The 19751-nt window shown below is 44.3% G+C and overlaps 2 protein-coding genes across 4 annotated transcripts in view; one reads left to right on the forward strand and one right to left on the reverse strand.

The window, feature by feature from the left end:
• The window catches only part of fam168b (family with sequence similarity 168 member B), a 93687-nt gene extending 83576 nt beyond the window's left edge, over positions 1–10111 (forward strand). Inside the window, exon 7 of the mRNA XM_072474694.1 lies at positions 9383–10111. The gene's annotated coding sequence lies outside the window, so the exon portion shown is untranslated. The remainder of the gene's footprint in view (positions 1–9382) is intronic.
• Positions 8566–19751, reverse strand: part of LOC140389972 (rho guanine nucleotide exchange factor 4-like) — a 196785-nt gene continuing 185599 nt past the window's right edge. For 2 of the 3 annotated variants that reach the window (XM_072474689.1, XM_072474688.1), the window contains one exon: positions 8566–9549. In XM_072474689.1, coding sequence (XP_072330790.1) covers positions 9335–9549 — 215 coding nt within the window. In that variant the 3' untranslated portion in view covers positions 8566–9334. Of the gene's footprint in view, positions 9550–9931; positions 9996–19751 lie in introns of those variants that run through there. The other variant, XM_072474691.1, reaches the window with a different exon arrangement.

The following is a 19751-nucleotide window of genomic DNA, read 5'->3' on the forward strand; positions in this document are numbered from 1 at the left end:
TCTGAGCTCACCAGTGCAGGAAGACCACTTTTGGATTTGGGGGCCATTTGTAAATGCACCCCTGATCTTTTGCCTGCCCCCTCAGCAACCCCTTCCCTTCCTGTCATGGTCTGTTTATCATTTCCCATATTAGTACCTTCCTCTTTTGCCTTGTCTTCACTCTTTAGTATGCCACATCTTCCCAAATTTGATATCTTGCTCCCAATATTTAGTTTTAAAACTCTCTCTACTTCTCTAGTTATGTGGCTCGCCATAACATCAGCCCTAGAATGTTTCAGGTATAGACCATCACAGTGGTTCAGATCCCACTTTCTCCAATACTGGTGCCTGGGCAGAATGAAACCCACTACTCCCATACCTGTCTTTGATCCACAAATTCATTTCTCTAACCTTATTTATACCAATTTTCATGTGGCTCAAGTAATCATCCAGAAATTATTACCTTTGACGTTTTGCTTCTTAATTTTGTGCCAAGATTCTCATACTGACAATGCAGAACCTCCTTCCTCATCCTGCCTATGTCGTTGGTACCTTTCTGGACTAAAACCACTTGATCCTCCCTCCCCTCCTGAACCCTGGTACCGGGCAGGCAACACAGCCATCTGGACTCTCACTCATCTCTACAGAGAAATGTTAATCCCTGTAGGACCTCTTATTTATCTTCCAAATAAGAGTCAACAGTTTGGTTGATTGGAGGTGTCCAAAATACAACTTTATTGCTAATTATTCACTTTAGTACACTTGCATGAGAACAAAATAAAAACTTAGATCAAATAATACATAAACTGGTCAGAACATAGCAAAAAAATGTTAAATATAAAAACATAAGAAAAGTATAAAGAAGTAGATGATTCAAGAATTCAGGAGGGCAGGAATTCAGGAACGAAACCTGACCCAATGTTCCCCTGGCATTATCTAATATCTTCATGCACTTTCTCACAAGGCTGGAGTCTTTTGTGTGATGGCTAGCCATCAACCTCGCTATAGTTACTTGGTGGTTGCAATTTTTGTTGAATGTCTTTTCAACACAATGACTTATTCATATTATGTTTCATTAGGTAGTGTTTACATGGAACATTCATTGAAACAACATCTGTATCTTGCAGACATGCCCTTAAAGTTCAAGTTTATTCATTATCTAGAGCAGCAACTATATTTTTGCAGACTAGGTATGGTCTTTAAAAATTATTCTATTCCCAAGCCATATACTCAATTAATTTCTTAAAGACACCAAACAATTAATGAGTCTATCAATCCCCCTCACTAGACTCTTACCTGCTACCAGTGCATTCTTATTTGCTTCCCCTGGTCGGTTAGCTCAGTCAGCTGGACAACTGACTCGTGATGCAGAGCGACGCCAACGACATGGGTTCAATTCCCGTATCGGCTGAGGTTATCCATGAAAGTCTTGCATTCTAAACCTTGCCCTCGCCTAATGTGTGGAGACCCTCAGGTCAAGACCGTCAGGTGACATCACCAACAGTCAGCTCTCTCTCAAATTGGGAGCACAGTAAGAAGTCTTATAACACCAGGTTAAAGTCCAACGGGTTTGTTTCGAATCACTAGCTTTCGGAGCACAGCTCCTTCCTCAGGTGAATGAAGAGGCGGGTTCCAGAAACAAAGTCAATGATGCCAGACGATACTTTGAATGCGAGTCTTTGCAGGTAATTACAGGTCCAAACGGAGCAACTGGAGAGAGGGATAATCACAGGTTAAAGAGGTGTGAATTGTCTCAAGCCAAGACAGTTGATAGGATTTTGCAAGCTCAGGCCAGATGGTGGGGGGGTGAATGTAATGCGACATGAATCCAAGGTCCCGGTTGAGGCCGTACTCATGTGTGTGGAACTTGGCTATAAGTTTCTGCTCGGCGATTCTGCGTTGTCGGGCGTCCTGAAGGCCGCCTTTGAGAACGCTTACCTGAAGATCAGAGGCTGAATGCCCTTGACTGCTGAAGTGTTCCCCGACTGGAAGGGAATATTCCTGCTGGCGATTGTCGCGTGATGTCTGTTCATCCTCTGTCGCAGCGTCTGCATGTCTCGCCAACGGACCATGCTTCGAGACATCCTTTCCTGCAACATATGAGGTAGAGAATGTTGGTCAAGTTGCTCGAGTATGTACCACATACCTGGTGAGTGGTGTTCTCACGTGTAATGTTGGTACCCATGTTGATGATCTGGCACGTCTTGCAGAGATTGCCATGGCAGGGTTGTGTGGTGTCCTGGTCGCTGTTCTGAGGGCTGGGTAGTTTGCTGCAAACAATGGTCTGTTTGAGGTTGCACGGTTGTTTGAAGGCAAGTGGTGGGGGTGTGGTGATGACCTTGGCAAAATGTTCGTCTTCATCGATGACTTGTTGAAGGCTGCGAAGAAGATGTCGTAATTTCCCAGCTCCGGGGAAGTGCTGGATGATGAAGGGTACTCTGTCGGTTGTGTCCCGTGTTTATCATCTGAGGAGGTCGGTGCAGTTTTTTGCTGTGGCGCGTTGGAACTGTCGATCGATGAGTTGAGCGCCATATCCCGTTCATATGAGGACATCTTTCAGCATCTGTAGATGTGTGTTATGCTCCTCCTCGTGTGAACATATCCTGTGTATACGGAGGGCTTGTCCATAGGGGATGGCTGCTTTAATGTGTTTAGGGTGGAAGCTGGAGAAGTGGAGCATTGTGAGGTTATCCGTGGGCTTGCAGTAAAGCGAAGTGCCGAGGTGACCGTCCTTGATGGAGATGAGTGTGTCCAAGAATGTAACCGATTCTGGAGAGTAGTCCATGGTGAGTCGGGTGGTTGGATGGAACTTATTGATGTTATCGTGTAGTCATTTCAGTAATTCTTCGCTGTGGGTCTAAAGGAAAGAAATGTCATCGATGTATCTGGTGTATAACGTCGGTTGAAGGTCCTGTGCGGTGAGGAGGTCTTGTTGAAACTTGTGCATCTAGATGTTGTCATATTGAGGTGCAAATTTGGTCCCCATGGCTGTTCCGTGTGTTTGGATGAAGAACTTGTTGTGAAAGGTGAAGACATTGTGATCCAGAATTGGGAGAGTAGCTTAGTAGCTTATGGTAATTCTGATTCTCCCCCCCCCCCCCCCCCCCCCATTCCGTACCACAGTGCCATTGTAAGTCAGTTATCCACCTTGTAGTCCCCACTTTCATCCAGAAAAGCTGAAATAACCTCAAATCTGTTGGACAATTGAAAAGGCTGACACTCCTGCACTCTTACCCCTTGGGTCCCCTTACCTGTCTCAGCTGCAGTCATAGCCTCCTGTCCTTGACCATTTTAAAAACCATAAGATTCTATCCTAGAGGATGTGATCCCGTCCTGAAACAAAACATCTAGGTAACTCTGTCCTTCCCTGATATGTCGTAGTGTCTGCAGCTCAGCCTCCAGCTCAATGAACCTGAGCTGGAGTTCCTCAAGACACTTATTCAGATATACTTTATCTGGTTAACTACACAAGCTCCCACATGCTGCAGCCTTGACACATCACCTGCCCTGCCATACTTATGAGCTTTAATTCATTACTTATTTCTTTTAATTACTTATTTTTCTTTAGATATTTATAAATCTCATCACAAACTCCAGTACTATTTTAAACCTCGGAAAATAGACCTTGGCCACTTACCGGCTATTCACCAGATACTCACCGACAGCTCACTTCGTCTCCTGTAGAGCAGAAACCAATTCCTGCAGAGTGGAAAAAGTTACAAAAAGCTAAGGAGTACCTCTCTGCCCTCCTCATCGAACTCCTGCCTATCACCAAACCTCCACACTCTGTTTGAAGTCACACTTAGTGCTGGTAACACAGAGAATGTCAGAATTTATATGTTCTGGAAAAAGGGACTTAGCTGAGCCCAGGTCTCGCAGAGATTAGTTCAAGCCAGTCTTCTCGGTCAACTCTTGCAGCCAGTGGATAGCTTCCATCCTGCTACTTAGGCCTCTGGATGAGACATAGAGGTTAAGCAGTGCTTGCAGTTAAATGTTAAATACAAATACAAACAATATTAGATTTTCAGAAAGATATTTAAAATTTCCCTCTTCTCACCAAACTTCCACACTCTGTCCAAGGCTGCATTCAGTGCACATAAGGGAGTGCTGAATTAGTACATCGGTAAAGAAATGGAAGAGTGTGTTGATGGGTGAAATGAAATAATGTAGGAGGTGGCTTGCGAGGCACCAAGCTCTGCCACTGCCCAGTTGGACTGAATGGCCTGTTTCTGTGTTGCAAAATTCTAAGTGGTTTCCTCTCTTAAGTAAATCTCCTGAGGGCTTTGAATCTAGCTGCAACCTCCGGCTTATCATATGTGAGCCATCTGGTTCTGGAACATGCTTCATTCTTCTGAAGGTCAAGCTCAGTGACTTGCATAATGGAAGAAGGGCATTTAGCAGCCTGAGAAAAGTAGGAAAGTTAAAATTGTGGGAGACCATAGGTTGAAGGGAAACCATATGAGGTCATGCCAAATCCCTTGGCAGCATTATTGAGAATTCTCTCTATTTATGTAGCGTCCTTGATGTCTGAGCGTTGCTCATCATGGCACACTTCTATGCCATGATATCACAATGAGGCAAGTAAGAGAAGCAGGGGCCAAGAACTACCTCCGCTGGCATGGAGACTGAAGCCACGTTACTGGCGTTTATTAAGCATCAGTGTAGGCAGCTGACCTAATCAGTCCTCTGGCTGCCTATTTATATGGGTTAACTTTCCGGATGCTTTGTTCAAATAATAATAATAATCTTTATTGTCACAAGTCGGCATACATTAACACTGCAATGAAGTTACTGTGAAAATCCCCTAGTCGCCAAATTCCGGCACCTGTTCGGGTACACTGAGAGAGAATTCAGAATGTCCAAATTACCTAACAGCGCATCTTTCGGGACTTGTGGGGGGAAACCGGAGCACCTGGAGGAAACCCACGCAGACACGGGGAGAACGTGCAGACTCTGCACAGACAGTGACCCAAGCCGGAATCGAACCTGGGACCCTGACGCTGTGAAGCAATAGTGCTAACCACTGTGCTACCGTGCCGCCGGATGTCACTTGAAGTTGCCAAAGCAGTTTCTGACCTTCAGTTAATGACCGGCTGCAACAGCTGCCTTATGTTACTAAATGGATTGATTGTTCTTGAATAAACAAAAATAATGCTGTTTTGTTTTGTCCTGAGACGTGCACTGTATTATCAGGTACAGTATCTCACCGTTTCCAAGTTATGTGCATGAACTAATTTGAAATGTTCTATTGCTGTCTCCCTGGTAACAGAATGAGGAGAATCACTAAATTTAAGTATGTGCAGTGAATGTTTAGTTGTGGGCATGGTAACTCTGTTCGTTTTTTGAATGAAGTTTGTTCTGATCCTTGGCAAGATCTCAGGCTGTAGGGTTAGATCTGGTTAGGGACCAATAATGTTTTGTTTAAAGTGGATAAAATTTGAGACTCAAAATGTTTACTAAATGAATAAAGCCATGAGATTTCACAAGTTTGGAACTTTACCAGTTCAGGAAGAAAAATAATTTACAATATCTATTTATATTCTGAGATCCAGGTTATGTATGAGGTACATGTAAATTAACAGGTCAACTGTTGCCGAAGACACCTCACTACACAATAAATGTGGTGTGACCAAACCTGATTCCATGGATTTCTCTACAATCCACGCAGATGTTTGTCTTATTGAGCCAACCAATCTCACTGAAACTTCAACTTCCTCATGATGGATTCCAATATCCATCAGGGCTTACCTTGTGCCCACTTCGCTTAAATTCCTCTCCCTGCAACTCTCTTTTTAATTTGGATTTTTTTTCCTCCGCTCATTTCTCTTAATTTGACACAAGTTTCCTATTCTGTCCTGTCATTTTCCCTTACTTGGGACTTCCCTACAGGACCTCTCCCTGTTCCCCTCCCTGGATTGGTACCTGCCTCTGTCCCTGTTCTGTGTCTCTCTCCCTGGGGCACTCTCAACAATGGTACGCCATACCAGGTAATAAGAACTGCTCCTTTCACACTGTTGTCCTTCTTTCTGCATGGGCACACAGTGCCAGTCCTTGGCCTGAAGAATGTAAAATGTGCAGCCAGTTCCTTGCTGGTGCATGTGTGAAAGGCCCAAGGATTGTTGGCAATTCTAAACTCAGCAAGGTTTCATCACAAGGTGGCAGTTATGAATTTGTAAGTTGCCTTGGCAATATTTCAAAGGGCACATATAAAAAGGAACAAACTAGAAGGAACTTTTGAATTTGAAGATGAATCTCGTTGCAGGAGGCCAAATAGCTGGCTCCTGCAGCCCATAATAGATATGAGAAGAATGGAAGCTGAACATGCAGAAGTTGTTTATGGAATATATTTAATAATGTAAGGTCCTTCCTGTTTATTCCCTTATTTCCCCTTTCTTTATTTTGCCACTATTATTTTTGACCCATGGATGATTAATGGACATGTATCTTTAAGTCAAGTAGCAGAATTCAGAAGTTACAGGAGAGAACAATCTGCTATTCTCTGCTGGTTGGAACAGGAGTTTCTTATCGGCATCAGAGAGAGAGATGGATGGGACTCGGTTTGATTGATTGGCTGGTGGCCAATGAATTGCCCCAAAAGGCTGTATTCTGCCCGGCGACAGGTGGTGATCGGATGTAATCCCAGTGGAATGATTTTAAGAGTCTCAAGGTGTTTCATTTTGTCTCCTGAAAGCACAGGCAAGAGGCCTCTCTCCCTATCTTTCCTCCGTGTCATTCCAGAAAGGCTGTATTAAGAACATAAGAACTAGGAGCAGGAGTAGGCTATCTGGCCTCTCAGGCCTCCTCCACCATCCAATAAGAGAATGTCTGAACTTTTTGTAGACTCAGCTCCCTTTACCCGCCCACTCACCATAACCCCTAATTCCTTTACTGTTCAAAAATCTATCCATCTTTGCCTTAAAAACACCCAACAAGGTAGCCTCAACTGATTCATTGGATGGGGAATTCCACAGATTTACAACTCTTTGGTGAAGAAGTTCCTCCTCAAATCAGTCCTAAATCTGTTCCCCTTATTTTGAGGCTGTGCCCCCTAGTTCTAGTTTCACCTGCCAGTGGGAACAACCTCCCTGTATTCCGGGGGCTGTAGAAAACTCAAATGAATGAATCTACAGGAAAACCATTACAAGCTGCAAAGACAAGAACCTTCTGTCTCTCTCTCTCTCCAGAAAGGCTGTAGGTGCTGCATTTCTGAAATCACAGAGGTCTGATTGAATCTACAAAAAAGACTTCAACCTGAGAGTGAGGCTTGAAGAGGAGTAAGGTGCTGGAAACCACCATCTGAAATAAAGACTCTGTTTTTCCTTTTACTTATGCCTTTTTACCCATTTCTTCGCCTGTGTTTTGTCTGACTTGTGTGTGTGTATAGGGTGGGGCAGGATGCAAGTTGAAGTGGGGAATTAGGAATTAGATTATAGTTAACCAGTTTTATTTGCTCCATATTTCATTATAGTTCTTGTTATAAATAAATGTTTACATTTACAAACCTGGTGACTGTAATTATTGGGCTGCCAAGGGCCAAAGACTTTGGGTATTTTTCTAAGAATTATTAATTAATTCACTTATGTTGTGATTCCGAGTCAAGTGGGGTGGGAATCCGTGTTGTAATAGTATATGGATGGAAACCTTTTGTAGTTTTCCCAATCAAGGCAACGGATTTTTAGCATAAATAAAGATAAAATGTAATTACAAATTCATTAAATTGTTCAATTTGTGTAATACTCTTAAAACTTTACAGAAAAAGTGCAATTCTATTATCAGAACAGAAAATGTTGAAGAAGTCCCAGCAAATCAAGTTAACAACCAAGAGTAATGTAGGTATTTAACTTAGCACTTGATAATAAGAAGGTTGCGTAGATTGGAAGCATTTTTGAGAGGACCTTGAAAAAAAACAGGTAATGAGATGCTAAGTGACTATTCCCAACAGCAGGGATGCAATAATTTGAAGATCTCCCATCCCCCTTATGTGGCGAGGTTCAGTGACAGCTCAGAGTTGGAGGAATGGTGGATGCAGATGTAATAATTAGAATTTGAGAAACAAGGATAGGGATTTTTGAAATGGGCAACCACACAAGGGTATGGGTGAAAATGTGAAAGGTTTTGTGCATGTGAGAACGAAAAGGTTTACATTTCACCAGGGACTATTCATTTGATATGTCTGATTACCTCACTGTGCATGTCTAGTGTTTTCTAATGCTGAAGAAGGACTTGAATACCATGGGCAGAGTTGGCCAATTTGCAGTTTTAATGGTCAAGTGCCTGATAAATGTGCCTCGTGCTTGCCCCACTTCCTTCGGCCCACCATTGGCAGCCCATCCTTCAGTCCCCAAGCTCAGGAACTCCTTCCGCAAATCTCTCCCCCTTTCTCCTCCTTCAAGACTCTCCTTGTAATTTAGCCCTTCAGCCTAGCGTTTGGTCTAATGTCTGATGTTCAGTTTGCTTCTTTCATTTTATATTTATGGTTGCTGCTATGTTGGGCTGTGGACAATTTGCTCCCATGAAATAGCTTAACTGTCAGAAATGACCCATTTGAACAGAGACAATCAACCAGACTTGATTTTTATTGGTGTTAACAGATGGAGAATTGCATTCATAAGACCTTTAAAGCATGAGCTTAAATTGGAAATGTACCATATTGAATTACCACATGATAATAAATGTTGTTATGAGAGAGATTGTGCTGAATTCATAAATGAGTGCTCAGTTGTGAGCAAAACTTCAATTACTTAATAAAGCTAGAATTTCAGGAAGGCAAATGGTTGCTGCTCTTGGACTGCTTTTACACAGTAAAGCAAAATAGGTGTACAGGTATCTCTCTGAAGCATTTGTTATGGGTGATTCATTAGAGTACATTTCTTTTTTAAAATTTGTGAAGAAATTGTGGAACTGAAATGGACAGATGTCAGCTCATGATAAAACCTCCATAAAGTGGAAATCAGAATTATAGAGTAAAAATTACCTAAAACAATAAATAGATTGCATGTAACAAGATGGATGCAGTATTCTTACTTTTGGAAGTAATATTAATAAGGGGCCACAAGAAAGGGGATGGACCACAGTTAATATATTTGAGAAGGACAAAGGTAAACGGTGCACTGTGCAAAACCTACCAGCAGAGGGTAAAGTAGATGAACGGCTCCACCTGATGAACAAGGAGGAGAGCACGTCCATGCAATTCTGGCATGGTTCAATAACCATCTACCTTGCTTGCATTTGAACATGATAATTCCCATGTACTGTATTAATTTGCCCCTTTTATCTGCATTCAGTCAAGCTCTATAGGCAGACATTCAATACAAAGTATTATGGTGTCAATTATTTTAAGCAAAGCAAAACTTCCTCATAATTGAATGCTGCGGTTTGAAATCGCATCTGATTCTGTTTCCAGGTCTAACGATGTTGATGAATCTGTGGTGCTTGTACTTGAAGAGGAGCTGGAGGAAGTCATCGGGGGCATTGTTGGATTATTGTGTTGATGAGGACATGTTGGAGCTTTTACTGGCAGTCTCTCACATTCGGAAACCATTGGGCATCTGTTGCGCTGTTTGTATATTCCTGTTTATGAATGACACAGGCAAAAACATTCATCACAGTGGTCAAAAGATACTTCCTCACTATCTTTGTTCTCCCATTACCCATTCTAAATATATAGATTGTGAGATAGAAGATCAGGGAGTACGTCAAGCTTCTCACCATTATCCTTCAATTTCTTCACTACAAATTCTTTTATCCAAGGGTAAAAATAAACGTTCTTCCTGATTTTCCTTCTCATTCCTACCTTAAAAGTTTGTAAATCCTAAATGTTTGTTCACCATGGCAAAGACTTCAATTTGCCCGAAAAGCTCCTCAAAATGTTGAAAACGTCAATTAGGTCACTTGCAATTCTCCACTTTTCCAAAAACAATAAGCTCAACTTTATCTTTCATCCAAACCAATTCCTTGTAACTCAGATCACCTTTGTTATTTGCCTTTGAATGCTCTTGATAGCAATGATAACGGCCCTATATACGAAGAACAGAATGACACACAGTGCCCTAAGATGGGGTCTGACCAGTACCTTATATAGCAATAATATGATGCTGTTTCGATTAATAAATTGTGTCATTCACTAAAGTAACTAAGTCTTTTTGTTCTTTTTTTTAAATATTGCAGCCAAACAATGATTTGTTCCTTGTGGAAATAAATATTCCAACACCACAAAAACAATTACATTTAAGTAAACAGATGTCCCATATAGTTTTGTTAATTCAAATAATTCCATTGATACAATAATTCAACAATATAGGTTATTGGTCATGTATCATGCGAATGTCACATGGAAATTGGCTTTACAGGGAACATTCATGATATCTGTGTTGGGAATGTATATTCTTTGTATGGTGGTTATAACTGTGGTTCTGGCTGGATTATTTTTCTTCAACATTGGCTTCATTGGTATGATTGGTTACACAATTTGTGGTCGGACAATCAGCAGGGATAAAGATCCTGATGTAAGTCAGGTTTTTACACAGTGGGGAATGTAACTAAACTGAATTAAATCAGAATGGGTTTGCTTATTTCTCCAATTTGAAGAATGCTTTATTTTGTAAAGCCTGGCTTTGAAAATAGAGTGCAGAATGCGATTTTTAAAAATAAATTGAGTATGTTTGTAGGATATGATTGTTAACTAAGAACTGCACATTATGTCCAAATTGTTCTAAGATATGGTTGTTAATAATTTATCGACGGCAGACTTTCTTAGTCTTTCAGATTGGGTCACTCCATGATGAGTGGGTCAACCATCAAGACAATACTTAAAGTTAGAGGATACTGGCTCAGTAATCCTAATGGATAAATAATCATGTCAGTATATAGTACACATGAGGAAACAAATGTAAAGACAGAGTGCACTTGACTCTTCAAGACCAGCTTGGTAAGTGAGAACTAGTTCTAATTAACTTAGTCTGGTGTAGAATTATAGTTACAAGTATAGTAATGCTATAGGAATCAGGCAAAAGTTATTTACATTATGTACAATGAACACATATTTAATATGTATGATGAATACATAACATAGGTCAGTGAGTTGTGTTGCTGAGGGAGAGGAGAAAGAGGAGCATTTGGTTACAGCCCGTCACATATTAGAACAGGAAAAAGATCCTAGAAGACAAGTTTCAGAAAGATGGAAGAATGACATAAGTTTTGGCATTACTTACTGGTTACCCTGTTCAAGAAAAATTCTGACCTATATCCTAACTCTTCGATCTATGACAAAGATCAGGGACTGGATTCTCCAGCGGTGGGATACCCAACTTTGGTGGCAGCCCGGGGGTTTTCCGACGCGTGGGCTGCCCCACAAGGGGAAACCTCATTGACTAGCCGGCGTAACGGAGCATCCCGCCGGTGGGGTGAAACAGAAATGTGGCGCAGCGGGGCGGAGAATCCAGCCTCAGGGGCGTGAATCTCCGTCCCCCGCCGCACTCCCGCTGGCAGCAGGATTCTCCGTCACACCAGCCGGCCAATGGGATTTCCCATTGTGGGCAGCCATACGCCATCAGGAAATCCCCAGGCGTGGGTGCGCAGCTAGCGTAATGGAGAATCCTGACAGCGGAGAATGCAGTCCCAGATGTATTAATTTGAGTGGCTTAGTTTAGTCAATGAAGGTTTGTTTGGAAACAAACAGTGACCTCCTTGCTGTTAGTCAGAACCATGATCAAAATCAAAGTTTGATTGTTCGAATTGGGTGGGTCTTTATCTAATTATTACCATCAGCATTTGGATGATGACATGCAAAATATCTTACTTTAATTGATTGAATTGAACTTATAATTGAAAATTATGAAATGTACTGAAATATTGGCGAGGGTTTTCCCATGGAACATCTGGATGAAATTCCAATAAGCTTATGCCAATATGAATATCAGGTTAAATAATGGTTAAGATTCAAAGAGTGGGTTGGAAGAGTACCAGCAAGAAACAGCATAAAACTAGGACAAGAAGATTCTGTTTGACAAGTAGTTCATATTCCTTCAGGTATTTTAAATAAAGTAAATGATGGAGCTTTGTGGTCATGTGGTTTATTTGCACTTGCAGGAGTTCAAATAAACTTAAAGTTATAGTAATCATTAATGGAGGACTTGAGTTAGCGACCGCGTTGCACCCGCGTGGATCCGAGAGAAATATTAACTTGATGTTAACTTAATCGCGCAAGAGTCCCAAATCAGACTCCACACCAGGCGTCGGGCCGATTGCGAGTCACCCAACTCGCACAGCCCGGCATGATTTGGATCTCACCCTCTGAAACATTAAATGAGCCCAATGGCACCTTGAGGGGTCACGAAGGTCATTGGAAACCCTCAGGTGGTCGGGGACAGAGAAGGTACTTGGTTGTTCAGCTCAATAATTTTCGTTCTTCCTTTTGCATATTTCTCATTAGGTATGGATTTCCAAAGCACTTGCATATCTCTGTACTCAACCATGGTTTAGACAGTATAGTATGAGACTGGGACTCAAAGGCAGACAGCAGAAGGTGGTGCTGCAATGAGAGGTGCCAGATTCACTAGCCAAGCTCCACAAGGGTTGATTTGGGGGTTGCTGTTATTTAAGTGGGGCTTGGAGACGGGAATATTGCCGAAGATAGTTAAGTTTGCAGATGACATAAAATAGCGCAACGGTCAATCGCATTAGCTGAACTCCAGAGATTGGCTAGGCCGATTGGCAGAGGTGGCAAATGGAAATCAACAAATAAGCCTAAAGTGAGATTAGAGGGAAGAGGAGTACGAAATATACTGTAAATAAGATTTTAACCAAAAATCACAGGATTCTCCGGTCCGCCAGCCGTGTTTTCTGGCATGGCACGCCCCACTGGTAGCGGGATTCTCTGTTCAAGCAACCGGCCATGGCGTTTCCCATTGTGGTCACCCCACGCTGTTGGGAAACCCATGGGCGTGTGTGTGTGATGGCGCACGGGAGGATCCTGGCGATGGAGAATTAGTTTTGAGAGTTTTGTTAGCTTGGTTATTAAATACCAGTTTAGTGCTCACAAGCAGTCAGAAAAGCAAATAAAATGTTAGAATTTACAAGAAAGGCTGAGATTTATAATTCACAAGAGCGATCTTGAAATTTTGTATTGTCTTGAGGAGAGTGTTTTGGTCTCCATAGTATAGAACGGTTGTAGAATTAGTGTAGAGAGTTGAGAGATGAGCAATGAGGTTGTTTGCTGAACCTAGAGAGCTGAATTGTCGGGGAAGATTATCCACTTCAAAAGAGAAGGATTGGGTGGGGGGGGAGGGGGAGGGGTGCGAATTCATGATATCAAACTTCCATTTTCAGTTGCATCAGGGAATTAGACCCAAGAAAGTACTTTTAAGTATGAGGCACTGTTGAAATTTCAGTTCCATGCACATTTTTCCTTCAGTTATGTCAAATAAAGACAAATTAAACAGATCATCTGATTTGTTACATGCAATTCTCAGATGTAAATCTCTGTTAAGTTAGGTTTCCACCAGTTTAGTGTCATATCCACCTTTTCAAACAGGTTTTGGATTAGTATCAAAAGTGTCCATCAGACTGCAGTTAATAAAATTAAAATTATTCAATATTTAAACATGCATAAAATGTCTTGATCCTCGGTAAATAGTTTGCTCTAACTTGCCTATCAATTATAAAATGGTGCTCCAGACTGATAAGATGTGCTGTTCACGGGAATGCATTCAAAATGTCACAGTAAAATTTGTAAGAGCACTTTGGAACTATTACTTTTTTTTTGTTTCCTGCCTACTCCCATTTAGCTGATTAGGAAATGTGGTGATATGTCTGTGAGTAAGATTGCACTGCGACCTCCAACCAGCTGGTGGTGTCAGACCTTGTTCACATGGTGCGGCGGACTCATCAGTTGGTCGTAAGGCAAGGACGGTCGCACATTGGGTAGTTCCAGAACAACCTAGTCTGTATAGTATTCTGTATGTTATCCTTCCACGTGTTAAATAATAAACCATCATTCTAAGTAACTCATCAACAGTTCTGTGAATATCATTGCTATAGCAAGGCCACCAAACACAACATGGTGCCAGGAGTGTTGAACATTCCAGGAAACAGCAGAAACGACAAAGGAAAACCGGACGAAGAATGAAACAGAAAAAAAGACGATTCTTCAACTGACCTGGTAACTACGGCCTATGGCGACTCAGTACAATAACAAACGGTGAATTGTGAGTTGGAGAGTTTAAAAACACCCCACCAGCTTGAAGTATCCGATAACATAGGTGAAAACTGGATCATTTTCAAACAGCAATTCAAGCTCTATGTTTCAGCCCCTGGCCTGCAGGCACAGCCTGATGAGAGGCGCATTGCGTAGCTGCTAACGGTGGCAGGTCTGCAAGCTATTGAAATTTACAATAGATTTGCCATTTGCTTTCAATAGCGAAGAGGACAGCTGGAGATATGATCAAGTGATAGCATACTTCGATCGACATTGCTCACTCAAAAAAGAATGAGACATTTGAGAGATATATTTTCCATTCACGTACCCAGAAACCTGGCGAATCTTTTGACAGTTTTGTCACTGACTTGAGGCTGAAGGCCCAGTCCTGCAATTTCAGAAATTTAAAACCCTCAATGATCCACGACCAAATAGTATTTGGAATTTCAAATGATAAGCTCCGTGAGAGATTGCAGCGGGAGAAAGATTTGGTATGGAAAAATCAATTAAGATTTGTCATGTGAGTGAGTTGGCTGCACATTAAATCAGTACACTCAGCTCAAAACATTTTGGCGCCAACATGGAGGAAGACACCAGCGCCATCAGCACTGTGACGCAGGTCAGTAAGAAACATGGTCTAAGTGCGGGTGGCCATTTTAAGTGGCCGACAGCGTCCGCCACCTTATGCCATAAATGTGGTAACCGGCATGGCCCACGACAATGTCCAGTATATATAGAAAAGTATGCCCAAGGTGCGGTCAAACGAATCACTTTGCGAAAAAATGTTTTTTGCGTCGTTCAATGGACTAATTGAGAGCAGTGAATATAGTGGAGGAGATGCTTCTGGAAGAGCTGTTCATTATTGATTTAATTTCAGAAAAGGGTCAGAGTGGTCCAACCGAAATGAGTGAAGGAATCCTTCAGAATAGTTGTGAGCTGCTGAACAGGCCAGACAGCAAGTGGCCAGGCGGTTACTGCGGCTCGCAACGTGATGTGCTGGTATACTCACTAGATGAGAAGCAAATGAAAGTCCAGGCAAAAGACGACAAAATCCAATGAGGCACTGGAAGAGCCAAAGGGGGCTTCTGTTTAAGTTTTCAAGTAGGCGTATACACTCAGTGGCATGATACAGGAGCATGATGAGCCCATATTAAATACAGGCTGTGAGGGCCAAATGTTCAGAATGTACACAGCCGAGGAACTTCAATCTGGAGTTTACATTTGAGCCAAATGATTATTTTACGAACGAGGTAATTACGAAAGCATACCAGCTGGAATCACGGCCTGACGAGCAAGAATTTGCATTCTGTGACAAACCAGAAATTACGGATGCACTGGGTGACAGATTGAATGGAAGAAAGGAGAGAAATTTCACATTGAAAACCATTAAAATGAAGCCGAAGCTTTGTGGTCGGAGCACTCGCAAAACGGCCACAAAAGCGCAACCAAATGATTCATTCTTCAATTTCTTCAGTCCTCGAGAAGCTCCGCAGCATGGAATGTTAAATAAATGTTCTGCAGCAAAACTCGCTGCTGACTCTGAAGTTGGCCGAATCCTGAGTGAACACGCAATTCTGCATGCAATGCTGTATTTTACAGGAGAAATATTTGCAGATGACACTGACTCTGAGTATGAGTACCCCGAAGAATCCTATGAACATTATGAAGGAGTAAGCCAAAGATTGAACGATGAGCCGGAGTTGGACGACTATGAAACACTAGTGAAGCTGTTTCACGGTATAGATGGTCAACTCAGTGAGGAAGCCTGTGCAGCACTACGATGGTGGTTTGGCGGGAATGGGCGTGATTCTCTGTTGCCCGACGCTGATATCGCAATTGGCGATCGGGTGGAGAATCAATTCCGACGCTGGAATCGGGGCGGCCGCCGGTTTGACGCCAGTTTGCGAGATCCTTATAACTATAAGATTCAGGGATATATAGGAGGGATGTCCGAGGTAGGTTCTTTACTCAGAGAGTGGTTAGGGTGTGGAATGGACTGCCTGCTGTGATAGTGGAGTCGGACAACTTTAGGAACTTTCAAGCGGTTATTGGATAGACACATGGAGCACACCACAATGACAGGGAGTGGGATAGCTTGATCTTGGTTTCGGACAATGCTCGGCAGAACATCGAGAACCGAAGGGCCTGTTCTGTGCTGTTCGGTTCTATGTTCTATGTTCTATCTCGCTCCCTCCAAACCAGCATCATCGTGACGCACGCTGTGCGCAGTCACAATGCCGTTGGTGCCTCATCGGCCACCCACTTGCGATCCTTCGCCCCAATTGGCCGAGTTCCCGACGGCATGAGGCACGTGTCCTCACAGAAATTGTGAATCGGGCGGGCGTACTGTGTCGCAGCCACAGCCGGCCGGGATCCGTGCTGCTGGCCGGGGAGGCTTCTGCGAGGGCTGGGGGGACTGGTGTGGGGTGGCCAGGGGGTAGGCTATGGGGTCTCAGTTTGCGAGTCGGGTCAGCGTAAGGCCGCTGCCATGTTGCACAGCATGACCGCTGCAGGTTGTCAGCCGTGTGCATGCACGACCCAGGATCCGGCCATTCTCCGGTTGTTTTCGGCGCGGGAGGCCGGGGTTTTGGTCGGCACCAGTGCTAGCCCCTCACTGGTATCGGAATTGGTGAGGGGTTTCGCGCCGATTATCTTTGTGTAGACCTCCCGTGGATTCTCCGTTCGAGCCAGCACTTAGCCGCAGCTACGGAGAATCCCGCCCATGAGGAAATAATGACAAATGTTATTTTCGGACAAACACAATATTTAAACCATCGATTTTCCAGTGGAAGTTAATATTTACTCCCATACGCAAAGACCGTCTCTCACCTGGCTAGTTTTCTGCAAAGAATCTTCGACGAACAATTACCCCGAGATTTCTACAAAGTATCTAGGAAAATATCTCACTAGAATCCAAATGGTGTTACATCTGAATTCATATCCCTACCCGTACCTTGGGTTCTCTCTACAAAATATTATTTTAAACATCTCAGGCAGGATTCTCCGTTTAAGAGACTAAGTACTGATTCCGGGACTGAATGGCGGGTTTTCGACTGTCCCTATGGCTGCGCCGGTCCTGGAGCAATTCAGGACATGCTAATGGACTAGCACTCACAGTGGAACTAGTGTAATTTCACTCACGCCACCGTTGGATTCATCGGGGTCGGCATTGGCAGGGACATGACAAGCCCGAGCTGCATATATGAACTCCACTCCCCACACACTCATTCCAGCCAAGAAGATGGCATCACAAAGAGCTGCCACAGATGCCGAGTTAGAGATACTACTGGATGTCGTGGAGGAGAGGTGGGACACCCTGTTCTCTGGGGTGGGAAGAAGGCTGCCACGCGTTGACGTTAACTGGTGGGTGGGCCCCACCATGAGAACTGGGCAACAGCGCCGGAAAAAGCTGCACAGTCTACTCAGGGCAGCTCGGGTGAATCACCACCTCCATGCCCCCCATTCCCACACACAGGCTAGCAGCTGTGCACCCCGGTGCTCCCTGCATCTGATTGTCTAACACAGTGCATTATCTGACCCCGCCCAGGAGAAGGTGGCCCACAACCGCCAGGAACAGGAGAAGACTGGAGGGGGCCTTACCATTGCGGAGCATAGGGAGTTGGACCTGGTCGTTGGCATGGCAGAGCGGGTAGTCGCCAAGATGGAGGTCAGCATGGGACAATCAAGTGAGCCTCGGATGCGCTGCAATGTGCCTATGGCATATGAGTCACCCCCCTCCAATCACGCCTACCCGTGATCTCACCATGCATCTTGGATTGTGTCTTGTGTCACCACCAGGTGAGACGGGTCTGTCCAGGGCCCCTCACCTCCCTACAACACCCCGGAGCACATATATGGGGATGACACCAACATCTCATCATTGCTGTCACTGGCACCCACAACCATCTCAGAAACACTCACCTCGGTTGGGCATTTTAGTGAAAAAGCTCCTGGGGCACTATCTGGTGCGCACCACACATGTGCTGCGGTACATCAGGTGGAGGTAGGAACCCCTGAGGGGGTGGACAGTGGGAGGGCACCCCGACCCCAGGGACTGGTTGCCTTCCAGACAGGTTGAGCATTCAGGAAATGGCAGTCCCATCAATGCCTGAGGCGCGACGCAGAGCCAGGGACTACAGGAAGGTGTGTCAGCAACCATCGCATGGCACTGAGTGATGCGGCCCAATGCCAGAAGGATATGGCACAGTCCCAGACAGAGGTGGCAGGCATTTTTTTTCACAGGCATACTATTCCTTGCTTTTGGAAATCAGCCATCATTATTCTGGTTGCTGAGAGGTTTTGGGCTGCAGAGCTGTTGTAAGTTATTGTTCTTACATCGATAGTGTAAGAGTCCTTCTTACATCGATAGTGTAAGAGTCCTTCTTACATCGATAGTGTAAGAGTCCTCCTTGTTTATCTCCTTTGTTCCCATTTATTTTATTTTATTATTTTGGTCTGTAGACCGATAATCGGGCTGTGCTCCATGGCCACGAGCATGGAGATCCTGGTCGAGACAAGAGTGGGTCTCCAGGACTGGCAGCGCCAGGCTACAGCGGAGCTCCCTGAGTTCACTCCGGCCATGACCCGGCCCAAGGAGTAACCCGACGACCATCAGCTACCCCGAGGGAAGAGGGGGCGATGGGGCAAATGCCGGTGACACCCATCGGGATGGTGCTGGATGGACAGCATGGCGGCACAGTGGTTAGCACTGCTGCCTCACAGCCCTAAGAATCTGGGTTCAATTCTCGCCTCGGATGACTGTCAGTTTGGAGTTTGCACTTTCTCCCTGTGTCTGTGTGGGTTTCCTCCGGGTGCTCTGGTTTCCTCCCACAGTCCAAAGATGTGCAGGTTTCGTGGATTGACCATGCTAAATTGCCCTTAGTGTCCAAAAAGGTTAGGTGGGTTAATGGGTTACGGGAATAGGGTGGAGGTCTGGGCTTAAGTAGGGTACTCTTTCCAAGGGCCGGTGCAGACTCAATGGACCGAGTGGTCTCTTTCTGCACTATAAATTCTATAATTCTACGAACACCGTAGCACCCCTGAGTCCGCCTCACCTGTCCCTGGCACATACCATGGGTAGCGGGGCAGAACAGGGTGGCACCACGCCATCCATGACATCCAAAAGATGGGAACGGTCGCTCTGGAGGATGGCCACCAACGGGGACCCAGGTCACAGGGCAGGAAATGCAGTTGGCTGTCTCCATGGCTGATGTACTGTCTGTGGGGCCACCTAGAAGGAGCGTAAGGACTCATAAGGTCAGTAGCATAGACACCAGTTACGTTGGCTTGAGTGAAGCATATGGGGACTCAGCCAGGAGGATGATAACGACCCACTCCATGATGACCCCTGGTGATCAGCGTCATTTGCCAATGTCTGACTCCCACCCTGGTATCACATCGCACTGTCCACCTGGGAGACCCCTGCATGCGTGCTGGCCAGTCCATCACTCAGGCGAACAATCCTTAATAGGGGCGCAGGATTGGCGGTTCGGTTCCGTGGTGGGGCAGGGGTGGTGAGCGTTGTACATAGCACTGTCTCAAATAAGCACCTGTTCGCCGATGTTCTGAACTGCCTCAG

This window comes from Scyliorhinus torazame, chromosome 14, assembly GCF_047496885.1.
Source record: "Scyliorhinus torazame isolate Kashiwa2021f chromosome 14, sScyTor2.1, whole genome shotgun sequence".
NCBI lineage: Eukaryota > Metazoa > Chordata > Chondrichthyes > Carcharhiniformes > Scyliorhinidae > Scyliorhinus > Scyliorhinus torazame.